The sequence below is a fragment of the Carcharhinus amblyrhynchos genome, chromosome 30 (genome assembly GCF_965287045.1).
Source record: "Carcharhinus amblyrhynchos chromosome 30, sCarAmb.v2.hapA, whole genome shotgun sequence".
Classification (NCBI taxonomy): domain Eukaryota; kingdom Metazoa; phylum Chordata; class Chondrichthyes; order Carcharhiniformes; family Carcharhinidae; genus Carcharhinus; species Carcharhinus amblyrhynchos.
The window spans coordinates 21,556,424-21,583,280 of record NC_137353.1 but is presented as its reverse complement, the minus strand read 5'-3'; the positions used below and the strand labels follow the sequence as shown (position 1 = coordinate 21,583,280).

At 45.4% G+C, this 26,857-nt stretch overlaps 1 protein-coding gene across 1 annotated transcript; it reads left to right on the top strand.

The window, feature by feature from the left end:
* Positions 1 to 11,917: 11,917 nt before the first annotated feature.
* On the top strand, positions 11,918 to 26,132 carry LOC145360037 (rho guanine nucleotide exchange factor 19). The gene is made up of 10 exons (XM_080214934.1): positions 11,918 to 11,998; positions 13,241 to 13,401; positions 14,507 to 14,659; positions 16,233 to 16,359; positions 17,790 to 17,864; positions 19,015 to 19,107; positions 21,180 to 21,319; positions 23,531 to 23,677; positions 24,183 to 24,235; positions 25,850 to 26,132. The coding sequence occupies exons 1-10, from the start codon at positions 11,918 to 11,920 to the stop codon at positions 25,873 to 25,875; spliced, it is 1,056 nt and encodes a 351-aa protein (XP_080071060.1). The 3' UTR covers positions 25,876 to 26,132.
* The last annotated feature ends 725 nt before the right edge of the window (positions 26,133 to 26,857 follow it).

Below are 26,857 nucleotides of genomic sequence, written 5' to 3'. Positions count from 1 at the left end.
GCAGTGCTAACCGCTGTGCCATCACGTCGCCCTAAAGGGCATGAATAAACCAGATAGAATTTTACAACAATTTAACATGATTGCATGGTCATCAGTAGACTTTAAATGCTAGATTTTCATTTATTCAGTTCAAATGGGCAACATAGTAGCATAGTGGTTAGTGCTGCTGCCTCACAGCACCAGGATTCAATTCTACCCTCGGGGCACTGTCTGCCTGGGGTTCGCACATTCTCCCCATGTCTGCGTGGGTCTCCTCCACGTGCTCCTGTTTCCTCCCACGCTACAAAGATATGCGGGTTAGGAAGATTGGCCATGCTAAATTGCCCTTTAGTGTCAGGAGGTTTAGCAGGGTAAATAATTGGGGTTAAGGGGATAGGGCCTGGGTGGGGCTATTCTTGATGCAGACTCGATGGGCTGAAGGGCCTCCTTCTGCATTGTAGGGGTGCTATGGTTCTATGAAATTTCACCATCTGCCAAGGCAGGATTCAACCTGGGTCCCAGATCACTGTCCTGGGTCTCTGGATTACTGGTTTAGTGACAATGCCACTATGCCACTGCCTCCTCTGCAATTCTCCAGTTTATTGTGATTGTAACTTTGATTACTTTAATTTGTATAAATAAACAAACCATTCTCCTCAAGTCGGCCTGGATTTCCTCCGGATGCTGTGGTTTCCTCTGATGGTACAAAAGTGTGCAGGTTTGGCCATGCTAAATTGTCCGTTAGAACATAGAACATAGAACATAGAACATTACAGCGCAGAACAGGCCCTTCGGCCCACGATGTTGCGCCGACCAGTTACAAAAACAATGACCCACTAGCCTATACCAATCCCTTTTCGTCCATAAACCTATCCAGAGATCTCTTAAACGCCCCCAAACTAGACGCATTTACAACTGCAGCAGGCAGGGCATTCCAATCCCTCACCACCCGCTGGGTAAAGAACCTACCCCTGACATCCGTCCTGTAGCTACCCCCCCTTAATTTAAAGCCATGCCCCCTCGTGCTAGCTTTCTCCATCCGAGGAAAAAGGCTATCACTATCCACCCTATCTAAACCTCTAATCATCTTATATGTTTCAATAAGATCCCCTCTTAGCCGCCTTCTTTCCAACGAAAACAACCCCAAATCCCTCAGTCTCTCCTCATAGGACCTCCCCACCATACCAGGCAACATCCTAGTAAACCTCCTCTGCACCCTCTCCAACGCCTCCACATCCTTCTTGTAATGCGGGGACCAGAACTGCACACAGTACTCCAAGTGCGGCCGCACTAGAGTAGTGTACAGTTGCAACATTACACTGCGACTCCTAAATTCAATCCCCCTACCAATAAACGCCAGGACACCGTACGCCTTCTTGACAAGATGTGCAGGTTAGGTGGATTAGCCTTGGAAAATATGCTGGATTATGGGGATAGGGCAGGGGAGAGTGACTGGGTAACATACGCTGTCAGAGAGTCAGTGCAGACTCGATGGGCCGAATGGCCTCCTTCTACACAGTAGGGACTCTATGGTTCTATGATTAGTCTTTGAAAAAGTTGAGCATGCCACATTGCATATGCCATTATGAAAAGTAATTCTTTGATTTTCTTTACATTGTAAATATGATTTGATTTGATTTATTATTGTCGCATGTATTGGGATATAGTGAAATGTATTTTTTCTTGTGCGCTATGCAGACAAAGCATATCAGACATAGAGAAGGAAAGGAGAGAGTGCAGAATGTAATGTTACAGTCATAGATAGGGTGTAGAGAAAGATCAACTTAATACGAGGTATCATCGAACCCTACAGTGCAGAAAGAGGCCCTTCGGCCCATCGAGTCTGCACCGACCACAATCCCACCCAAGCCCTACCCCCATACCCTACCCGCTAATCCCTCTAACCTCAGCATTTTAGGACACTAAGGGGCAATTTTAGCACGGCCAATCAACCTAACCTGCACATCTTTGGACTGTGGGAGGAACCGGAGCACCCGGAGGAAACCCACACAGACACGAGGAGAATGTGCAAACTCCACACAGACGGTGACCTGAGCCGGGAATTGAACCCAGGTCCCTGGAGTTGTGAAGCAGCAGTGCTAACCACTGTGCTACCTTGCCACCCATTCAAAAATCTAATGGCAGCAGGGAAGAAGCTGTCCTTGAGTCGGTTGCTGCGTGACTTCAGACTTTGTATCTTTTCCTGACAGAAGAAGGTGGAAGAGAGAATGTCTGGGGTGCATGGGGTCCTTGATTATACTAGCTGCTTTTCCAAGGCAGTGGGAAGTGTAGACAGTCAATGGATGGGAGGCTGGGTTGTGTGATGGACTGGGCTTCTTTCACGACCGTTTGTAGTTTCTTGTGGTCTTGATTAGAGGAGGAACCATACCAAGCTGTGATATAACCAGAAAGGACGCTTCCTTTGGTGCATCTGTAAAGGTTGGTGAGAATCGTAGCAGACGTGCCAAATTTCCTTAGCCTCCTGAGAAAGTCAAGGAGTTAGTGAGCTTTCTTGACTGTCGTGTCAGCGCAGAGGGACTAGGACAGGTTGCTAGTGATCTGGATACCTAGAAACCTGAAGCTCTCGACCATTTCCACTTCATCCTCATTGACATGGACAGGGGCATGTCCTCTGCTACACTTCCTGAAGTCGATGACTATCTTCTTCGTTTTGCTGACGTGTAAGAAATGGGATGGAAAGCAGCCCAAATCTATAGATGAAAAACAGTAAATGAAAGTGGAGGTTCATGATAATGATCACGCTGAGAGGTGTCAGGAGAACGATGGACCTTTTAACATCAGTTAACAAGAAAAGCAGACCCGGATTGCTTAAAAAGACAATTTGATCCTAAGTATGAGCACAAAAGGGTGTTATGGTGGCACAGTGGTTAGCACTGCTGCCCCACAGCATCAGGGACCCGGGTTTGATTGCCAGCTTGGGTCACTGTGCGGACTCTGCAAGTTCTCCCCGTGTCTGCGTGGGTTTACTCCGGGTGCCCTGGTTCCTTCCCACAGTCTGAAAAACATGCTGATTAGGCGCACTGGCCACTCTAAATTCTCCCTCAGTGCACCCAAACAGGCGTCGGAGTGTGGGAACTAGGGGATTTTCACAGTAACTTCATTGTGGTGTTAATGTAAGCCTACTTGTGACTAATAAAACTGTAAAAGATGGAGCACAGAATTGTTGAGAAAGCTGAATGAGCCCGTGTACTTTTCATGGAGATAAGGGATGAAGTTAAAGAAGACAGCTGGATCTCGAGAGACTGGAAACATGAGAAAACGGCTTCTGCATCAGACAGCGAGGGAGGATGGAAAGCCACTGAGAGGTTTGCTTAGCTGGTGGCCAAGATATAAAAGGAGGAATGTTCAACCCTACAAAAAGGAAAAAAATATAGCAGCAGCAGCGAGGAAGGGGGCCCAGCGTCCAAGAAGAGAAACAAGGTGGAAAGTGTACTCTCAAACAAGGGTGCAGTTTGCACATTACACAGACTCTCCACTTTAAACCAGTGTTAATCTGTGGCCTAAGTGATCTTCTGTAACAATTGTCTTCCTTTTTCTCATTATCTGTGACTATCACTTTCCACAAACTACAGCTCTCCCTCATTTGGAAAAGGCAGGCTCACACTCTGAGTAAAGTTTATTTATTAGTGTCACAAGTAGGCTGGCATTAACACTACAATGAAGTTACTGTGGAAAAATGATCAGTGCCAAATTTAAATAATTTGTTAATTTAATTGAAAAGCTGTCCTTGGCACAGCGATTTGAAGAAATCCCAAACATATTGTATCTGAACTGGTCTCTCCCTTCAATCTCTGCCTCAGGGGCAGATGTTATATTGGATTCTTGAACTATCCTTGTAAAGTTTCTGCGATCCTCCGTCCCTGCAACAGATGACGAATCCCCACTGCTGTCTGCGCACAGCTAGACATTGCCAGCAGGGGACGGCTGGTTTGCAATGAAAGGTAGAAGCTCTGGGAGTTTCTTTTCTCTCCTCCCCCACTCCTCCCTATTTCTAATGGAATAGCCATTCGATTAGACATTTGCCAAAAGCATTTTGTTAAAAGTAAAATGGAAGGAACCGTGTCACTGATTGTCGGACCAAGAATGTAAGAAATAGGAGCAGGAGTAGGCCATTCAGCCCTTTGAAATAGGAGCAGGAGTAGGCCATTCAGCCCTTTGAAATAGGAGCAGGAGTAGGCCATTCAGCCCCATTCTATCAGATTATGGCTAATCTGTTTTCACACCAATTTCCTGCATTATTCCCATATATCTTCATGTTTTTAATTTGAAGAAATCTGTCAATCTCAATTTCAGTTACGAGGCTAGATTGATTTGGTTTAGTATTTGTATTAATATACAGTGAAAAGTATTGTTTCCAGCACACTACGCAAAGTATACAATTCATAGAGAAGGAAAGGAGAGAGTGCAGAATGTAGTGTTACAGTCGTAGCTGGGGTGGAGAGAAAGATCAACTTAATGCAAGGTAAGTCCATTCAAGTCTGGCAGCAGCAGGGAAGAAGCTGTTCTTGAATCGGTTGGTACGTGATCTCAGACTTTTGTATCTTTTTCCCAATGGAAGAAGGTGGAAGAGAGAATGATCGGGGTGCATGGGGTCCTTGATTATACTGGCTGCTTTTCTGAGGCAGCAGGAAGTATAGACAGAGTCAATGGATGGGAGATTGGTTTGTGTGATGGACTGGACTTCGTTCACAACCCTTTGTAGTTCCTTGCAGTCTTGGATAAAGTAGGAGCCATGCCAAGCTGTGATGCAACTGGAATAATACTTTCTATGGTGCATCAAGTTGGTGAGAGGTGTAGACATGCCAAATGTCCTTGTCTTCTGAGAAAGTAGAGGTGTTGGTGAGCTTTCTTAACCATTGAGATGGTATGGAGGGACCAGGACCGGCTGTTAGTGATCTGGACACCTAAAAATTTGGAGAGGACTTGGAGATTGGAGAGATTGGGACTGTTCTCCTTAGAAAGGCAGGGTGACATAGTGGTTGGCACTGGTGCCTAATGGTGCCAGGGACCCGGGTTCAATTCCAGCCTCGGGTCACTGTTTGTGCAGTGTCTCCCATTCTCCCCTTGTCTGCCTGGATTTCCTCCAGTTGCTTTTGTTTTCTACAAAATGCCAAAGTTGAACTGGTTAGGTGGTTTGGCCATGCTAAATTGCCCCTTAGCATCAGAGAATTAGCAGGGTAAATGTATGGGTTTACAGGGATAGGGCCTGGACTGTTGCTGGTGCAGGCCCAATGGGCTGAATGGTCTCCTTCTGCACTAAAGCTCTAAGAGAGTTAAGGCTAAGAGGATATTTGATTGAGATGTTCAAAATCAAGAGGGGGCTGGACACAGTAGATGAAAAGAAACTGTTCCCGCTTCTAGAAGGATCAAGAACGAGAGGGCAGTGATTTAAAATGATTTGAAAATAAGCAAATGCCATGTGAGAAAAATTGTTTCCACACAGCGAGCGGTGTTTGGAATGCACTACCTGAAAGTGTGGTGGAGGCAGGTTTAATCGAGACATTCATAGAAACATAGAGAATAGGAGCAGGAGTAGGCCATTCAGCCCTTCGAGCCTGCTCCACCATTCAACATGATCATCAAATTCAATATCCTGATTACCCCCTCCCCCCCAAGCCCCCACTCCACATATCCCTCGAGGGCATTAGATGATTACTTCAATAGAAACTATGTGCAGTAGTATGGGCTGGGTAACGCAGATTTGGAGAGCTGGTGCAGACGCAATGGGCCGAATGGCCTTCTGCACCAGAGCAATTCTGTGATTCAATCTTGGATATACTCAATGACTGAGTCTCTCTGGAGTAAGGATTTCCAAAGATTGACCACCCTCTGGGTGACGAAACTCCTCCTCATCTCGGTACCATCTTATTCTGAGTCTGTGTCATCTGATTCTCAACACACACTCTCCCTGCCCCCAAGCTCCCCCTCACTCCCCAGCCAGAGGAAACTTCCTTCCTGCTGAAGGTGGTGTGAGCACAGGATTTGAAAGGGCATCTTCAACTCAGTGGTCATTATGGTAACCACTGATCACTTGAAGTTGGAAATGAGTTTAAGTAAGTTTATTGATTAGTGTCACAGGTAGGCTTACATTAACACTGCAATGAAGTTACTGTGAAAGTTCCCTAGTCGTCACACTCCTGTTTGGGTACACTGAGGGAGAATTTAGCACGGCCAATGCACCTAACCAGCATGTCTTTCGGACTGTGGGAGGAAACCGGAGCACCAGGAGGAAACCCATACAGAGAAGGTGCAGACTCCACACAAACAGTGACCCAAGATGGGAATCGAACCCCAGTCTCTGACACTGTGAGGCGGCAGTGCTAATCACTGTGCCACCGTGTCGCCTACTGTGAAAGAGGTCGTGTATTTTGACACATACAGAGCAAGCATTTCACACTCAGCGCACTCGTGATGGCGATGCTGTCATTGTAATGGAATTTGCTGCCAGAGAGGTAACTGCCAACAGCAGTCATGGGCAAACTCAGAGCCCCCACTGTGCGTCAGATCACTGCTTCTGGTCTGGGCCAATTTTATCTTGGTTTTTATCTTGAAATTAAATTTTAAGAAACACCGAAAGGGGAAGTGAATGGAAAGAATAAAAGAGGTAAAATTAGGATGTAATTGTGGGAATAACTAAGCAATTGTCTTCAACCATTCAATGAAGGGTTACAGATTGTGACAATGAGTGAAACTGAGCACTGGGACAGGGGGAAGCAGTCACATCTGCAATGTGTTTGGTGACATTGAGTCTTGTTATCAAATACTTAAGGGACAATCAGGAGCTTAAAGGGGAGCGTTTAAACTGCCCCAGAGGATGGGTTAGAAGTCTTTGACAGGGGAGTTTTATATGAGGCTGTATTATTTCCTGTTGAGTTTTAATATTTAATTTTAATTACGTTTGTCCGGGCAACTGATGTTGCCACAGTCGGGTCAGTATTTAACTCTTTAACCTCCGGCATTGTCAGGCTGAAGAGATATCCTTGTGGGACGTTAGGTATCAAACCGATCCATTGGAGATTGGATGCAGGCAGCGTGTATGCTTGTGAACTAGCCGGAGAAGCACATTTTAGGGTCTCTGAAAAGCTGCCCCCTCCTCACTGCACATTGCCCTGGCAGGGGTGAGGTTAGCTCTCCGACAATCCTCTTCCCATTTACTGTGAATTGGAGCTTACTCGCCACAGGCGGAGCCAACACGAGTCTCCTGTGTGTTTTCTTTTACAGAACCTGGAAGATTCCCGTTGGAAAAGGGGGTAAATGTCTCACCAACTGCTGCAGAAAAGAGAATCCAAGTACGTCCGAACACGTAAGTGCCCCTTTCCTCGGAAGGTTCTGATACAGAAGCTAAGCAGCCCAAACCAATCTCAGCTAATCCTAGGGGAATTTTCACAGTAACTTCATTGTAGTGTTAATGTAAGTCTGCTTGTGAGGCTAACCAATAAATCTTAATCAAAAAACTCCTTTGGATTGCCAGCCGTCCTGCAATTGAAGGACAGGGCAGTGTGCAACATGGTGCTGGGGATATCAGTGAGAGGTTTCATAGAATCCTATAGTGCATAAAGAGGCCATTTGGCCCATCAAGTCTTCACTGACCACCCAGGCCCTATCCCCTTAAACCCCATACATTTATTCTAGCTAATCTCCTGACACAAAGGGACAATTTAGCATAGCCAATCAACCTAACCCACACACCTTTTGGACTGTGGAAGGAAACCAGAGCACTGGGAGGAAACCCATGCAGACATGGGGGGAATGTGCAAACTCCACACAGATAGTGACCCAAGCTGGGAATTGAGCCTGGGTCCCTGGTGCTGTGAGACAGCATTGCTAATCACTGTGCTGCCTAATCTAATTTAATTTATCATTCTTTGAATGCTTCCCTTCACCAGGTATTCAGACTATTGAAAGTGGGGATAAAGGCTGTTTGTCTGACAGTCACCCATTGCCCAAGTGGGTGATGAGGCTTTTTTTTCTTGTTTGCTTTCCAGTTGGCATAGTGTGTCACAAGAATGAATGTGTTGGTCAACTGATAAGGATGTCACAGTGGTTAGCACCGCTGCCTCACAGCGCCAGGAACCCAGGTTCAATTCCAGCCTTGGGTGACTGTGGAATCTACATGTTCTCCCATGTCTGAATGCAGTTTTCCCCTACAGTCCAAAGATCTGCATAGTAGGTGGATTGGCCATGGCCCTTGGTGTCTGAAGATGTGTAGATTAGGTGGTAAATGTGCAGGGTTACAGGGATAGGGCAGAAAGTTTGTGCAAACTTGAATGGCCATCTACACTAAGTTTACAAGTTTTTTGTTTGTTAGTATCACAGGTAGGCTTATATTAACGCTGCAATGAAATTACTATGAAAATTCCCTAGTTGCCACATTCTGGCATCTGTTCGGGAACACTGAGGGAGAACTTAGCATGACCGATGTACATAACCAGTAAGCCTTTCGGACTGTGGGAGGAAACTGGAGCGCTTGGAGGAAACCCAGGCAGACAGTGGGAGAACATGCAGACTCTGCACAGACAGTGATCAAGCAGGAATCAAATCTGGGTCCTTGGTGCTGTGAGGCAGCAGTGCTAACCACTGTGCTGCTCCTACTGTAGGGATTCTATGAAGAGTATGGCAAGAAAGCTCCAGGAATACATTTAATTACTGTTGACAACCCAGCAGTCCTGTAAGAGTGCTGCAGTGTTGGGAGTCCCTGTTGTTCTGATGATTTGATACACCAAAATCTCTTTGGTAGATGTAAAAGATCCCATGGCAACTTTTTTTAAAGTGCTGGGGAATTCTCCCCTGCTGTTCTGGACAATATTTATCAGTCCCTAGATTTATCTCAAACAGATTATCTGCATTGACACTGCTGTTCCAGGTTAGAGATAGCAGTGTGCGTATTGCCTACACTTCAAAGGCAGCTGCAAATTGCGTAAAAACATCCTGAGGTTGTGAAAGGCCCAAGTCTTTTATTATCCCAGTGTTTTTCTGGTAAACAGAGATAACTTAATTGATGTTGAAGGGTTTTGTGGTTGGGGAGTTCTGAATGTTCGCTCTGTTTTAAAATCCTCGCTGGTAGAGAGGGATTAGGATAGTTCTTTGTACAAAAAAAATTATACTTTGTATAGCACCTTTGCCAACAATGAAATGTCTTCAAGTGTTTCGCAGGATTAATGCTCCAAAGCCAGGCTTAACACCAAGTGGTTTACTCAAAAATGTAGGTTTTTAGGCAGTGCCTCTTTTTAAAGGAAGAAAATGAGTTGGGAAGATGTCAAGAGCAAATTCCAGAGCTCTGGAAACTGAAGGCACCATCACCCAGAATGGAGCCGTTCTGCCTGGGTTTAATTTATTATTGTATTGGGGTACAGCGAAAAGGATTTTCTTGTGGGCTTTACAGACAAAATCTACTGTTCATAGAGTACATGGGGAGAAGGAAAGGAGAGGGTGCAGAATGTCTAAAGGTAGAATTAGAGGGTATGCTGGGGATGGCTCGCAAGAAGCCACCTCAATTCAGCACCACTTTGAGGCCACAATCAAACGAGTGCAGCTATGATGGAGATTAGAGATCGGGAGAGGTGAGGCCATGGAGGTATTTGAAAGCGGCAATACGGAAAGAATACTTTGCAATATGTGATAGGCTGTTCCCTTTGGCAAAGAAACACTTAAACTGAGATTGGGAGAGGTGAATGAGTGGCCTGCAGGGCAATGGGATTATTTTTGTCCAGGCGCAGACCTGGACAACTCTTGGTTCTGTGGATTCCCTAATGATAAAATTGGTGCACTTTTTGTATAGCAATGGGAGACTCTGGAGCAGCAATATGTCCTTCAAGCCTACTTCACTTTTTTGTTAATGTCATGACTGATCTGGTTGTCTCTCAATTCTATTTGCCATCCACACCTGCCTCCACCCAACACTAAACTCCTTTGTCTATCAAAAATCTGTTAATTCTGCCCTCAAAGTCAATGACCCAGCCTCCACTGGGCTGGCACATTGATTAGCACTGCTGCCTCTTAGCACTAGGGACCTGGGGTCAATTCCTGGCTATTTCATAGTCTGTGTGGAGTTTGCACGTTCTCCCCGTGTTTGTATGAGTTTCCTCTGGGTGCTCTGGTTTTGTCCCATAGTCCGAAAGATGTACTGGTTAGATGCAATGGCCACGCTAAATTCTCCCTCCGTGTACGCGAATGGGTGTCGGAATGTAGTGACTAGGGGATTTTCACAGTAACTTCATTGCAGTGTTAATGTAAGCCTACTTGTGCTACTAATAACTGAACTTCAACCACTGCTCTCTGGGGAAGAAAATTCCACATACAAACAACTATTTGGCTGTGCTAAATTCTCCCTCAGTGAACCCTATATTAACAAACATAACCCTATATTAATTCAGATTAAAACAGGGTGGTCTTGCTGCGGCGGTATAGGGCATTGGTGAGGCCGCAACTGGAGTACTGTGTGCAGTTTTGGGCGCCGTACTTACGCAAGGATGTTTTGGCCTTGGAGGGAGTGCAGAGGAGGTTTACTAGGCTGATGCCGGAGTTGAGGGGGTTGAGCTATGAGGAGAGGCTGAATAAACTGGGCTTGTACTCGTTGGAGTTTAGAAGAATGAGGGGAGATCTCATTGAGACGTATAAGATGATGAATGGGATGGATAGGATGGAGGTGGAGAGACTCTTCCCGCTCAGAAAGGACAGTAGGACTAGGGGGCACAGCCTCAAGATAAAGGGGGGGCGGTTTAGAACGGAGTTGGGGAAGAATTTCTTCACTCAAAGGGTGGTGAATCTCTGGAATTCTCTGCCTGTTGAAGTGGTGGAGGCTGCCTCGCTAAATATTTTTAAGAAGTGGGTTGATGGGTTTTTGATAAGAGAGGGGATTAAGGGTTATGGGGAGAGGGCGGGAATGTGGAACTGAGCCACGACAGATCAGCCATGATCTTATTGAATGGCGGGGCAGGCTCGAAGGGCTAGATGGCCTACTCCTGCTCCTATTTCTTATGTTCTTATGAACCCAAACAGACGCCAGTGTGGCAACTAAGGGATTTTTACAGTAACTTCACTGCAGTGTTAAAGTAAGCCTTGTGACATTAAGACATACATCCTTTACCAGGTGGGGGGGAAAAGTGAAGGGATGGCCCAGTGGCTTTGAATTGATGTAAAGCAAAATGACAACTGACAAAAAAATGTTGGCTCTATTCTTACCACAGATGCTGTCAGATTTGCTGAGATTTTCTGTTTTCAATTTCAGCATCTGCAGTATTTTGCTTTTTATCTTGGAGAAGAACAGTTACTGTTTCAGCTTAATTAAAGCAAACACTGCGGATGCTGGAATTCTGAAATGAGTGTGTCCACTTGATGGTGACTTCCTGTCAGAACTGGGAGACGTTGGAGATGGGGGAAGAAAGCTGTACAAAAGGAGAGGTGATTAAATGACAAAAGGGTGATGGCGCAAAGCAAAAAAGAGTGGTAATGGGACAATTAATGGAACAGAAGATGGATTTGAGGAGGTGTAAAATCAGAACCATTAGTCCCTGCTGCCTGAGAGGGAGGACAGGGTGCGGAATGAAAGAAATGTTATGATCCGAAATTCTAGAAATCTGTGAATTAACCAGTAGACAAATGGTAACTGATCTGAAAGATGAATTTGCAAATCAGTCTTCCATCCCCGGACTGTTCGCTTCTATCTACCTAGTTTCTGTGGCTATGACTCCTCTTTCTTTCCTTCACCCTGCAGTAGAAATATTTCCCACTTTCTATGTCTTTTTTAGCTTTGACAAAGAGTCATCCAGACTCAATGTCAACTCTTTTCTCTCCTTACAGATGCTGTCAAACGTACTGAGATTTTCTCTTTTTGGCTCCTGTTTTCTAAAAAGAAATTGGGAAGAATATTTTGAATGGCTGGCACAGTAATGATTCCGAATCGGGGTAGGATGTGAACATGTCCAAAACGACAGCAGTGTTTTCCCCAGTGATCCTCCGGCTCTTCCTCCTCCAGCTACCGTGCCTGAGGAAGGCATTAGTGAGCATGGATTTCCATTAGATTGGCCCATGATGATGCTTGACAAAGCACTGTGGCTGACCTGGAAACACACCATCTCTTTATCACCTGGAGGGATTTGTTGCTCAGCCTGCTTGACCATGTTGTAAATGCACTTTCCTTGGCTATTATGCCCTGAAATTGGAGTTTGAACCCAGAGCTTCTGGTCCATGGGTAGGGGTGCTACCACTTAGCTCAAGTCCCCTCCCAAGTACAGTAACATTATATCCAGCAGTGATCATGGGATGTAAGTGTGCCACATGTTCATAGCTATCAGGATCATTTAGAGAATCATAGAATCCTACAGTGAAGAAAGGGGCCATTTGGCCCCTCAAGACTGCACTGACCACAGTCCCACCCAGGCCCTATCCCCATAACCCTATGCATTTACCCTAGTTAGTCCCCCTGAACGAAGGGGCCATTTACCATGGTCAATCCACCTAACCTGCACATCTTTGGACAGTGGGAGGAAACCAGAGCACCCGGAGGAAACCCATGCAGACACGGGGAGAATGTACAAACTCCACACAGTGACCCAAGCCGGGAATCCCTGGCGCTGTGAGGTAGCAGTGCTAACCACTGTGCCACCCATATTTCTGTGTCCTTTGACTTTTAAACAAAAAAAAATCCTGAATTCACAGAAAGCCAAAGTTGGGAAAGATGGCTTTGTTGGAAGAAGTCTCAGGTTTGTAATAGTGGAGAGAAATATTCTGCTGCAGAATAGAACTGGGGGACACTGATGGGTTGAGAGAAAGATGTGGCGATCAGAGGGGAGTGGGGCAGGAAATGTTGGTCTGGGACAGAGGTATTAAAGGTGGAACAAGGCCAGGGGTGATGAGTGGGACTTCATGTCCACAATGTGAGTGGGACATTGGTGAGGGTGGGGGGGGGAGCAGATGTTAACATGCTAATGGTTTTGTATTTTCTACCTAGATTGACAAGGGATATGACATCTTAGATATACTCTAGTTAACAACCTGCTGTGTCAATCATTAAAACAAGGCTACAATAACATGAGAAAAACAGTTTCTGGATCATGAGTTTTTATGGGGTTGGGAAGTGACCAGAACAGCAGTTGAATCAACATATATTCCATTACCAAGCCAGATCCTCCTTGGAGCAAACAACAGTTTGTTTATTTTCTCAGTATTTATTTGGTGGTGTGAGTGGGACCAGGGCTTGTGAAGTTTGACACTAAACTGTACGGTTGTTTCCACTCCTCAGGCCATGTTTGAAGTTATTACCTCCGAGGCATCTTACCTGCGGAGCTTGACAGTGGCTGTCAACCATTTCAGTAGGAGCCAGGAGCTGCTGGGTACACTGACACTGACAGACAGGCACATGCTGTTCTCTAACATCCACGAGGTGAAGGATGCCAGTGAAAGGTAGGTGTGTGGGGTCCAAAGGTTACTAAATCCATTATTATTCATCCAGAAAGCAAATCTGAAAATGTTGAGAAGCAGAAACAAAAAGATTGTGGGGTAAAGGCATCACCGTAGTGTAATACTGAACTGTGCAGAACCTTGCTTCAGGTCTTGCCCTGTAAATGTTATTCACAAGTAGGCTTACGAAAATCCCCTAGTCACCACACTCTGGCATCTGTTGGGTACATAGAATCTACAGTGCAGAAGGAGGCCATTTGGCCCATCAAGTCTGCACTGACAACCCCACCCAGGTCCCATCCCATAACCCCACATTTACCCTGCAAATACCCCTGACACTAAGGGGCAATTTAGCATGGCCAATCCACCTAAACTGCACATCTTTTGGAGTGTGGGAGGAAACCGCAGCACCTGGAGGAAACTGATGTAGAAAATGTGCAGCCTCCACAGTGACCCAAGGCTGGAATTGAACCTGGGTCCTTGGTGCTGTGAGGCAGCAGTGCTAACCACAATGCCACACAGGGCATCATCTCAGTAAAGTACAGCACAGTGCAGATTCTCAGGTTTGTAATAGCGGAGAGAAATATTCTGCTGCAGAGTAGAATTGGGGGACGCTGATGATGGGTTGCGGGGAAGATGTGGATATCAGAACGGAGTGGGGCAGGATATGTTGAGTTGTATTGATAGCTGGACAGTAGTGAGGGTTTTATAATTTAATCGCCCTCAACGTCCAGGGGGGAGACATATGCAGGGAAAAGATACGGCCAGATTGTGGTGTCCTTGACGATAGAATAATTTGCTTCTGCTCATTGTTATGTTCAAACATCAAAGGCCATTTGCACAAGGTTTAAAAATTCTGTAGATCTGCAAGGAACTGGATTATAACAAGAGTGAAGTGCTGTTTGGAAATGGGAGAGAGGGAAACACATGAAACAAATTCTGATTGGCCAGTCAGCTGCTTTTGGACATGGTGACAGTCATCACCCAGCCAGTGTCACTGGGAAGTTTGGAGGTTCATACAATAAATGTCATTTCAGGCAGGGCACCCCTGTGCGTGTTATCTCTCACTTTTGAGTTAAACTGGCTGTAACGTGTTGTTGTTGGGCAGGTTTCTGTTGGACCTGGAGGAACGTCTGGAGGACAATATCTTTTTAACAGACATCAGTGACGTAGTTCTGCAGCATTGTGCAGAGTTTCACCGAGTTTATGTCCCATATGTCACCAATCAGATGTACCAGGAGAAAACCATGCAGCACCTCATGTGAGTGGCGGTCGCTTTAAATATTTAGTAAGTTTTTTTTAATTTAGCTCCCCAGCAACTGACCTTCGCAAGCACAACAGGAATCTAATCTAACGGGAGGGTGCTATTGTGTCACAGTTCCTGTGTATTCATCAAGCTCCACAACCCAGTCACTGCCACATGATCCGGTTACATACACACTTAACAAGTCTACACTGTTTACTGGCATCACCCTTCTCCCACACCTCCATGTCACAGACCCAAAATTAAGAGAAGGATTAATTTTATTATTGTCACATGTATTGGGACACAGTGCAAAGTATTGTTTCTTATGCACTTGTGTAGACAAAGCATACTATTCATAGAGCACACAGGGGAGGGAGAGGGTGAAGAATATAGTGTTGAGTTTAAGAGTTGGGGTGCAGTTTAAGAGCATCAAATGAGAGTAAAAGATAGAATTAGAGCATAGCTGGAGACAGCTTACAAGAAGTCACTGCAGGCTGGTGCCATCTTGAGTGTGACTATTTGGCCCATTAGCTGCTCCCCCATTGAACAATTCACCTTGTGGCACTCTCCCTGTCCCCGTAACCCTGATGTGGAGGGTGAATCTGATCTAACCTGACGAAGAGGGTATCCTCGAAAGCTAGTGAATTTACTATCAAATAAATCGGTTGGACTTAAACCTGGTGTTGTCAGACTTTTTACCCCATAACCCTGCACATTCTTCCATTTTGGATCAGAATCCAGTTCCCTCTTCAATTTTCTATTTTAACCTGGCTCCACCCCTCTCTGGTAAGAACATTCCAGATCCTTGCACGAAAAGATTTCTCCTCGTATCACTGTGGCTGTTTTTGAGGTGGACCTTTTTTTAATCTGTGCCCTCTCATTCTCGATCCTTCCATCGTAGAATCCCTACAGTGCAGGAAGAGGCCACTTGGCCCATCGAGTCTGCATCGACAACAAACCCACCCAGGCCCAATCCCCATAATCCTATGCATTTACCCTGCTGATCCCCGACACTAGTGCTGGAATTTTACCAGCCCATCCAAGGCCAACAGAGAATGCCATTGTGCGAGCCTCATTTGCCTCAATTCTCGGGCACGTGCTGGTAAAATTCTGGCCTAAGGATCAATTTAGCAAGGCCAATCCACCTAACCAGGGGAACAGTTTCTCCCTATCAACCCTGTCCTCATCCCCCTCAGTTTTGAATACCTGTATCAAATCCTTACTCCAAGAAAAACAGTGTCAACTTGGTTTCTCATCCTTGGAACCATTCTTGTGAATCTTTGTCTGTCTGTCTCTGTGTTGTTGACTGGTCAACTGACTTGCATTCCTGTTCTGTTCTCAGTCCCAACACCATGTGTCTGGGTGCTTCAGAGTGAAATGGAAAAAGTTACAGGATAAAATAGCAAATGAGCCACTAACCAACTGGGCAGTGATCCCCAGACAGGCAGGCAAATCTAGTAGCAGTGGGTAGCATGGTGGCTTGAAATTGTGCTGAATTCTGATGGGGGCAGTAACTGGAGGGTTTGTGAGCTGCCTGTGTGTAAAGCCCATCTCGTACCCATGCCCGTCTGTTTGGTTTCTCTGCCAGGCTGAATGAGCAATTTGTGCAGGTTCTAAGGAAACTGGAGGAGCAGCCAATCTGTCAGAGGCAAGTGCTGAAATCCTTCCTAATCCTGCCCTTCCAGCGCGTCACAAGGCTCAAGATCCTGCTCGAGGTAAAGGCTCCAGTTTCTCTCTCTCGCTCGTGCATTTAATATTTTTCTACCCAAAACCATCTCGCTCTTTCTCTTTGCCACCATGCTGTGGGGCAGCTCAGTCGTTAGTACTGCTGCTTCACAGTGCCGAGGACCCCAAGTTCGATTCCCAGCTTGGGTCACTGTCTGTGTGGAGTTTGCACCTTCTCCCCATGTCTGTGTGGGTTTCCTCCCACAGTCCAAAGATGTGTGGCTTAAGTGGATTGGCCATGCTAAATTGTCCCTTAGTGTCCGGGGTGGGGGGCAGCTAGGGTAAATGCATGGGGTTACAGGGATAGGGCCTGAGTGGGATTGTGTTTGGTGTAGACTTGATGGGCCAAATGGCCTCCTTCTGCATTGTAGGATTTTTATCCTTCCATCTTTCTCTTCTTCTTCTTTCTTTCTTTTCTCCCCACCCACCCTGAAATCTCTTGATCCCAGCAAGAGCAAGTGATCTGTTGACGTGACAGTTTTCATTCGATAGTTCCAGGAATTGTGGACGTCTTTAGCTCAAACGGAGTGAAAGTTGTTCCTAGTTGCTCCACACAGGGTGTTTTTACCCCCCCCACCCTTGCCTCCGTTTGTGCCTCTTTTTGTCAGAGCAGTTACCATGGTAACCAGGAGGAAGCTGTCATCCATCTTGGCCGGGTTGAGGCACATCCAGTTCTATTAAAAATGAAAATAGATGGAAAGGGGAGAGAGAACCTGATTCTAATCTGAGATTAGAAGTTTTCTTGCCCTGTTTCTCTTTGCAATGCGTTGAGGTGGGGGTGGATTTGGTTTCACCGGATGCCTTCATTTTAAACATTCCAAAGTCTGGAAGTTTCTTCCCCCTTTCCCTCCCCCAACCTAATAGTCAAAGGACTCCAAACATTAACTCTTTCTCTGTTTGGCAAACCTGTTGAATTTTTCCAGTGTTCTCTGCTCTAGTTTTAGACTTGTATTGTGTTCTGTCTCTTTACTCCAGTGTTAAAAATATAGTTGCTGAGGTGAACTGTCTGCTGATATCATTGATGGAGAAATTTCACACTTGTAAGGCCTTTGCTTTGTGTTGGAGAGAGAGCCCTGTCTGTGGTGGCTGGCCACTAATCGGATGGCAGTGCTGCCTCAGTGCCAGGGACCTGGGTTCGATTTCCCAGCTTGGGTCGCTGTCTGTGCAGAGTTTGTAAATTGTCCCGATTTATATCTGTGTGGGGTTTCCTCCCACACTCCAAAGGTGCGTGGGTTAGGTGGATTAACCATGTGAAATTGCCCTTTAGTGTCCCAGGATGGGCAGGTTAGAGGGATTATAAGGTAACTGTGAGGTGATGGGGACTGGGTGGGATTATTGTCAGTGCAGACTCTGGGCTGAATGGCCTGTTTCTGCACTGTAGGATTCTATGATTCTAATCGGTTGTTTGTCCTTTTTAAAGAAAATCCTAATGTTGACCTCTCCAGAGTCTCCGATGGCAGATTCGGTCAGGAAAGCTGTGGAAGCAATCGGGAAGGTGATTACAGTTTTGTTTGGTGATCCCTTGGACTTGAGGACAGGCCTGGTCTGCCTGAGTTGCTGCTTTTTTTTTTATTATGCCTGAACAGTGCTCTCCCACATTAATGCTACAGTCATCATGAACTGAAGGTCTGATTGTTCTAGAAATACCAAAAATAGAAGCAGGAGCCCTTCAATCCTGCTCCACTATTCATCATGGTCATGGCTGATTGTCCAATTCAATAGCCTGAATTCTATGATTCACATTATTGGCAACAAGCTGTCTTTCCTCAAGATAAACTGCTTTGTGTTGAGCTGCCTTCGTTATAACTCGGCAAACACAATACACCCACATGATTCAGAGTGCGGGTAACTGGGAACAAAGACACGCAACTTGACAATAATTGCATGCACAGAAGGGTCCTTTTCATCAACGCCTTGTCAGGAAGCTCTGAATGTATGGTAGAGCTCTGAGTATCAATAAACAGGCGAACATCCAGCCAACAAAACATGTCTTCACTGATTGAAGAAGCAATTTGTTAATGGTACCTGCCAGTCATTCATCATCACCCCTTCCTCCTCAGCACAAACAGATCTTCATGCAAAGCTCACCTCTCACTGTCCACTTGCTGTCTTAGCACAGAAGTTAGCGCTGCCGTCTCATAGTGCCAGAGACCCGGGTTCAATTCCCAACTTCGGTCACTGTTTGTGTGGAGTCTGCACGTTGTCCCCATGTCTGTGTGGGTGAGCCGGTTTCCTCCCACAGTCCAAAGAGGCGCAAGTTAGGTGGATTGGCTGTGCCAAATTACTGCTTAGTGTCAGGGGGATTAACAGGGTAGATGCATGGGGTTATGGGGATTGGGATTGTGATCGGTGCAAACTTGATGGGCTGAATGGCCTTTTTCTTAACTATTTTATGATCTTTTTAGCAAGTATGTGAAACCCATGGATTAAATGGTGTTGGTTCATCTGAGCGTTGTGCAGTGTTGGAATGCTGAGCTGAATCTGCTTTGAATTCCACTGGATGTTGTTTTTTTTTCTTAGAAAGAAACCTGTTTTTCAGGTTCCATCAGGGGAGTGATTTACTTTATAAATGTGGGGAGGAGGTGGTAAGGTGGTGGGGTCGAGGATTGGAGGAACATAACATTCTTCTGTTGTTCCTCCTGCAGATAATAAGTAGATGTAACGAAAATGTGAAGAAGATGCGACAGATCGAAGAGCTGGTGTCTCTGGAGAAGCAGCTGGAATTTGGCAGCACCAAGGTGTGCACTGACAGTGTAAGGCTGAAATGAAGTGAGGGAGGTGTTGGGGCTTTTGGCAACAAGTGACATCCAGTGAACTGTGACCCTTTTGTAACTGCACACCCTAAGGAAGTCGAGCAGCAGGATCCATTGACTCCTCACTGTCAAAAAAACAAGCGATTGTTTAAAATCTTGTTGCAGAGGATGGGGAATCTGTGCTTGTAGAGACTGCAGAATAGGTAGTGGGGAAAACACAGCACCTGTGGAATGTAACACAAATTCAAGTCATTGCTGTTCATTAGAACCCATGAGGGGTCATGTGTCTCGTAACGTTGGCTCTATTCTCTCTCCCCGGATGCTGTCAAAGAAATTTTCCAGCATTTTGTTTCAGATTCCCAGTATTTTGCTTAATGTCTGACACTATCAATCTCTCCTTCACTCCGACCTATTCTGCCACTCCGACTATATAATTTTTTTTACAACTTCCACTTCTCTCCAGTTCTGTAGGAGGATGATATGAATGCGAAACATTAACTGTCTCTCTCAGCAGATGCTGCCAGACCCGCTGAGTTTATCCACCACTTTCTGCCTTTTATTTCTTCTAATAAATTGTCCAAACCACGTTATTTTAAGCAGATGTGACCCGCAAACCTTCATGGCAAGTGTTGTCAAACAGCCATCATAAACCACTTGGGCAGGTGGATCCATTTCATTTCATTTTAGTTTAGTTCAGTTCATTTCATGGGCAGCACAGTGGTTAGCACTGCTGCCTCGGTGCCAGAGACCCGAGTTCGATTCCCAGCTTGGGTCACTGTCTATGCAGAGTCTGTATGTTCTTCCTGTGTCTGTGTGGGTTTCCTCCAAGTGCTCCAGTTTCCTCCCATGGTCTGAAAGACATGCTGGTTAGGTGCATTGGCCATACTAAATTCTCCCTCAGTGTACCCGAACAGGTACCAGAGTGGCAACTAGGGGATTTTCACAGTAACTTCATCAGTGTTAATGTATGCCTACTGGTGGCACTAATAAATTAACCTTTTATTTTGCTCTTCGCTTCTTGAAGGCTGAGAACTACCATTTTCATCCACTAAACCATTATTGTGATACTGTCTGCCGGGGTGAAGGTGGGCTTGGATATGATTTATTGTCACGTGTATCAGGACACAGTGAATTTCTTGCATGCTATACAGACAAAACATACCTTTCAGTATATAGAGGAGGAGGAGAGGGTGTGGGATATAGTGTTGCAGTTACAGATAGCATAGAGTGAAAGATGAGATTAGAGGATATGCTCACAAGAAGTAATCTCTTTGGCACCATTTTCTTTCGCTAGGGTTGGTTTCAGTGAAATGCTAATAAATGAGGTGTTAATAATAGTGACAAATACCTTTTGTAGAAACTAATCCAAATATGGAGATGCTGGCAGCGTCAGGTGAAGGAGCAGTGCTCTGAAAGCTTGTGCTACCAAAAACCTGTTGGACTTTAACCTGGTGTCGTGAGACTTCTCACAGTGCCCAACCCCAGTCCAACACCGGCATCTCCACATCATGGTTACCATCGACACCACAAACAACTGGCTGAAAGTGGAAAGGATCTTTCAAGCAGGTTGTGTGCATATCGACACTAATGGAGCAGCGCTCAAAGCTTGTGATTCCAAATAAACCTGTTGGACTCTAACTGGTGTTGGGAGACCCCTTTCTTAATTCAAAAAGCCCTGAGCTGCCTGGTTGTGACAAGCCCAGAGTTTAGGGGATGGAAAATGTGTTCAGAATTGTGGGCAGCATAGTGGTACAGTGGTTAGCACTACCTATCCACCCCCACCCCCTGTCTGCATGGGTTTCCTTTGGGTGCTCTGGTTTCTTCCCACACTCCAAAGATGTGTGGGTTAGGTCAATTGGCTATGCTAAATTGCCCTTTAGGGGAATTAGCAGGGTAAACATGTGGGGTTACAGGGATGAGACCTGAGTGGGATTGTTGTCAGTGCAGACTCGATGGGTTGAATAGCCTCATACTGTACCATCTATGATTCTATGAATTGAGATGCTTTGTTTTTCAGGTTATGGGGAATGAATAATTCTCTTCCTCTTGGTTTGCAGTTTCTTCCTCTTATTTCCCAAAAGCGTTTCCTGGTCAAGGAAGGGGAACTTAATGAGATATCTGGCCCTGAGTCTGGGTGTGCAACCACCTCTATATATCTTCATCTATTTAATGATCTCCTGCTGCTGTCTCGGAAAGAGTAAGTGCATCATTTATTTCGCATTTACTTCCATTAGCCTTTAAATTGGACATTTTGCATTGATTCTGAACTTTGAAAAGGTTTCAGGCATTTTACTCCAGTATATCCAATCCCTGCCCATAAGGTGGGGCAGGAGAGTGACAGGCAGGCAGTCAGGAACCCCTGATGGTTGAGGGGCCAGCTCAACCTTTAATTTGATTTTATTATTGTCATGTGAATTAGTATACAGTGAAAAGTATTGTTTCTTGTGCGCTATACAGACAAAGCATACCATTCATAGAAGGAAAGGAGAGAGTGCAGGACGTAGTGTTACAGTCATAGCTGTAGAGTAAGATCAACTTAATAGGGCAGGTTCATTTAAAAATCTGACAGCAGCAGGTAGAAACTGTTCAAGTCAGTTGGTATATAATCTCAAACTTTTACACTCTTCTACCTTTTGAGACATATACAAAGATTGTATATGTCCGGGTGTGTGGGATCCTTAATTATGCTGGCTGCGTTGCCAAGGCATCAGGGAACTATAGACAATCAATGGATTGGAGACTGGTTTGCATGGTGGACAGGCCTTCGTTCACTTGCTAACGGTTCCACGTGCAGCCAGTCTTGATCGGGCCCCATCTACCTGTGGTGAACAGTGGCAGCTGTGTGTACGATCTACAAGATGCACTAAGAACTTGCCAAGGCTCCTTCCATAGCCCATGACCACCACTATCTAGAAGGACAAGATGCATGGGAACACCAATACCTGGAAGTTCCTTTCCACATAACCACTCGCCAAGCTGATTTGGAAATATATTACTATCCCTTCTGTCGCTGAGTCAGAATCCTGGAACTCCCCACCCTAGCAGCACTGTGCATGTACCTACACTGCATGGATTGCAATGGTCCAAAAAGGTGTTGCCTCATCACCACCTACTTGAGGGCAATTGGGGATGGGCAATAAATGCTGCCCTAGCCAAGGATGCTCCTGTCACTTAAATGTGGGTGGCAAGGTGGCAGTGATTAGCACTGCTGTCTCTGTGCCAGGGACCCAGGTTCAATTCCCCACTTGGGTGACTGTCTGTGTGTGTCCATACCTTCTGGTGTCTGCATGGGTTTCCTCAGTGCTCTGGTTTTCTCCCATGGTGGAAAAATTGTGCCGATCAGGTGGACTGGGAATGCTAAATTGCCCCTTGGTGTCCTCAGATGTGTTGGTTAGGGGAATTAATGGGGTAACTACATAGGATTATGAGGATAGGGCTGGGTTAGATGGTCTGCCAGAGCCAGTGATGACTTGATGGGCCGAACAGTCTCCTCCTGCACTGTAGGGATTCTATGGAAATGATTTTTAAAGTTTAGAACAAAGGTACAGCACAGGAAACCAGGCCCTTCAGCCCTCCAAGCCTGTACCACTCATTGGTCCAACTAGACCATTTGTTTGTATCCCTCCATTCCCAGTCTGCTCATGTGACTATCCAGGTAAGTCTTAAACGATCCCAGTGTGTCCCCCTCCACCACACTACTTGGCAGTGCATTCCAGACCCCCACCACCCTCTGTGGGGGGAAAGAAGTCCCTCTGAGTTATACCTCGTCCCTCTCACCTTGAGCCTGTCACCCCTTGTGATCGTCACCTCCAGCCCGGGGAAAAGCTTTCCACTGTTCACCCTATCTATACCCTTCATAATTTTGTACACCTCTATTAGGTCTCCCCCTCATTTCCATCTTTCCAGGGAGAGCAACCCCAGTTTAACCAATCTCTCCTCCATAGCTAAGACCCTCCATACCATGCAACACCTTGGTAAACCTTTTCTGTACTCTCTCCAAAGCCTCCACGTCCTTCTGGTAGTGTGGTGACTAGAACTGGATGCAGTACTCCAAATGTGGCCTAACCAGCATTCTATACAGCTGCAACATAAGACTCCAGCTTTTATACTCTATACCCTGTCCTATAAAGGCAAGCATGCCATATGCCTTCTTCACCACCTTCTCCACCTGTGCTGCCACCTTCAAGGATTTGTGGACTTGCACACTCTGTGTGTTTCTATACTCTTGATGGTTCTACTGGTTAGCATTGGATCATTACAAATCTTCATCATGTTAATCCTCTAATGCTCAGTTAGAATTGAAAGTATTTTTGTGTTTTTAAAATTTGAAATAATTACTGGATTTTTGACCCTCCACCAATTTATTTGCATAACTTGGGATATTTCTTTCTCTCTCCCCTTGTACCAGGAAAGGCAGATTTTCAGTACTGGACTATGCCAGCATCACCAAGGTGAGAGTTGACTGCTTTGAGACCAAGTCGCTGGTTTTTGTCCTCTGCCTTCTGGAGAATCACAAGGCATCCAACAGAAATGTTATCGTAGGAGCAGGAAATGAGTAAGTGTTTATCCATAAACAATGTGATAAAACCCCAAGATCAAAGTACTGGAAATTCACAGTAAGTTAATGTACAAAAGGACAGGTTGACATTTAAGATAAGTAGTTTGACCTGCCCATCATAACATTGCTTCTCCCTCTTGTGTTCCTGTTTCTCTTTTTTTTTTAAATTCACTCATTTTCTTTCCCTCTTGCTATTCTAGTATCCTAGTTGTGAGATTTTGTCTCTGGAGGAATTTGAGGTCCAATCTATATCTGGAAAGCAGTCAGTGATCAGGCTGTCGTGCTATTGTATCGCATTTTATTAATCCATTTTGTATATCTCAATCTAAATGAGATGAATTATGGCCTTGCCCTTTTTTAATACGGTTAGGTGGATTAGCCATGGCAAATGCACAAGGGGTGGGGCTAGGTGGAGAGCTGGTGCTGACTCAGTGGGCTGAATGGCCTCTTTCTGCAATGTAGGGAGATTCTAACTTGTCTACTCTGTATTTGGACTGTGCAGGTGTGAAATGCAAGAGTGGGTCGCAGCCATTTCTACTCTGCAACGAGGGGGAGGTAAGCCACCAATCGGGATGAGTAAGCTTTCACATCTGGTGGGAAATAGAGCACTATCTTGGGCATGGAGTGAGAAAGGCCCTACATTCATGTTCCCTGCCCCCACCCAGACACCACAAACTCTACACCACCCATTTAATTGTATTAACAAACAAAGAACCACTCCTTTTCCAGCATTGTCTCAAACTCCATTTCCTTACTCCCCATTTGTGAAACTTTTTTTTTGCTTCTTTTTAAGGTTGAAGTCTGGCACAGTGGTTAGCACTGCTGCCTCTCAGTGCCAGGGTTCAATTCCCAGCTTGGGTCATTGTCTGTCTGTGGGGATTCTGCACATCCTCCCCATGTCTGTGTGGGTTTCCTTCAGGTGCTCTAGTTTCACCCCACAGTCTGGAAAAACATGTTGGTTAGGTGTGTTGGCCATGCTAAATTTTCTCTCTGTGTATGCGAACAAATGCCAGAATGTGGTGACTAGGGGATTTTCACAGTAACTTCATTGCAGTGTTAATCTAAGCCAACTTGTGATTGATTAAATTTTAAAACTACTTTTTAGATGCTGTACACGTTGCTACAGTATTACCCATTGCAATCTGCCCTACACTGGATTCCTTCCATTCTAAACCCCAATATCCCTCATCCCCCAGTGATAATTGCAGGAGAATCCCAGAACACTTATCTGTCCTCACATCTCCTCTTGCTGGCCTGCTATCAACCTCTATCTATCCAATGATTTCCAGTTCTACCCTTAACCATGTGGTTTGTTTGTGAAGGTTCAGTGATTTGGCATCAACTTTGCGTAGACTCTGTTCTCTGGGAGGGATGAGCATGAAGTGTGGATCCCTTACCTTGAGGTTTCAAATCTAAATATATATTTGTGCTTGGAATATTAGTAATGCTAGCAAGGCTTCATTTATATTACTGTTACAAGTAGGCTTACCTTAACAGCTTGCATGGGTTTTCTCTGGTTTCCTCCCACACCCCAAAGATGTGCTGTTAGGCTGATTGGCAATAATAAATTGTCCCTAAATTAGTTTCCCGCAATGTGGATGGCCATAAAACATTAGACAAGGGTCATGGGTGGAGACTGGTGGTGTTGGGCGGTGTGGGCTCGTTGGGCCGAAGGGCCTGTTTCCCGGGCTGTTTTTGTTCTTTGTTACACTGCAATGAAGTTACTGTTAAAATCTCCTGGTCTCCACACTCTGGTGCCTGTTCAAGTGCACAGAGGGAGAATTTAGCATGGCCAATGCACCTAACCAGCATGTCTTTCAGACTGAGGAAACCACGCAGACATGGGGAGAATGTGCAGACTCTGCTTGGGCTGTGACCCAAGCTGGGAATTGAACCTGGGTCCTTGGCACTGTGAGCCAGCAGTGCTAACCACAGTGCCACCAACCTTTGCTGCTTGCCTAAGATATGGTGATCACTAGTAAGTGCGTGTGCACACACACCACTGCACCCCCCCCCCCCCCCCCCCCAAAAAGGGACAAGCAGCCTATTGTCATCTGGGAGAATGGCTTTTTCACCTTTCACTTCATTCCCTGACCCAAGTTGTCCTGGTTTTGTCATGACTAACCTTGCTTGTCTTGTAACTTTTGTTCCTCTCTGGTTTTTTCCTAGGGATCTTGGGAAGTGTGGATCGTTGAACTGTGTCTGGAAGGAATGAAGGGACCTGATGTCTGAGCTGGCAATCCAGCCTGCCGACCATTCAGTTATGGTGTTGACTGAGTGATTGCGGTGCCGAAAGATTCCTATTGGATTTGGCAGCTCCTTGCTTGTTTTCCGAACACTCCAGTGAAGTTGTGCTCTTTGCAAGACTGAAATGACCTGTGATTGTCACTGCCACCATGGCTGCTGTTCTCACACAACTGGTAATGCAACACAAACTAATCCCCCTGACAGTGAAGGAGCAATCATTTATTTAACTTGATGAATATGTTGAAAGGGGTATATGTGATCATTCCACAATCTAAGAAACAATTGGAAGGCCAAGGTACTGGAAACAATTGGTAATCAGAATGTTGGAGATTAATAGACATAATTTTAAACTGACGTAGTGAACTTTAACACTTCAATGTTGTGAAAGGACTTTGTGCGATTTGTGATTCGGGTTGAGTTGCTTTGCTAAAGATATGGAATTGCAAAGCTGGGAGTCACACAAGGAATCAATTTATAACCAACTTCCCTGGACAATTTTAACTCCCGATATTTAGACATATATGAGCCAGCACTCCAATGCAAACCTTGTGTCTTCAGACTGACACTCCCACCAGTTTCTGAGAAGACCAGGGTTTGCCTGCTGCTTGTTGAATTAGTTGGAGCCTACCCTTGGGGAAACTTCTGGAAATAGTGGCTTATTTTGGAACCTGTAAAATAGCTATAAATAACTATTAATGTTAACATATATCTTTTCTTTTACCTTGTGCTAATAAAGATTTTAGTGTTTACTCAATTTCCTCCAAGTGCACTTCATTTTCCCAAGTCTCTATCCTTCCATGTAACTGATAACACTTACAAACTCAGAGTAACAATCTGGTGGGAGCTTCCTCTTGTGTGAGCAAGGCTCAATGTGATCCTTGATTCAAGGCGGGTATTGAAATGGCAAGGGATGGCCATTCTCAAAGATGT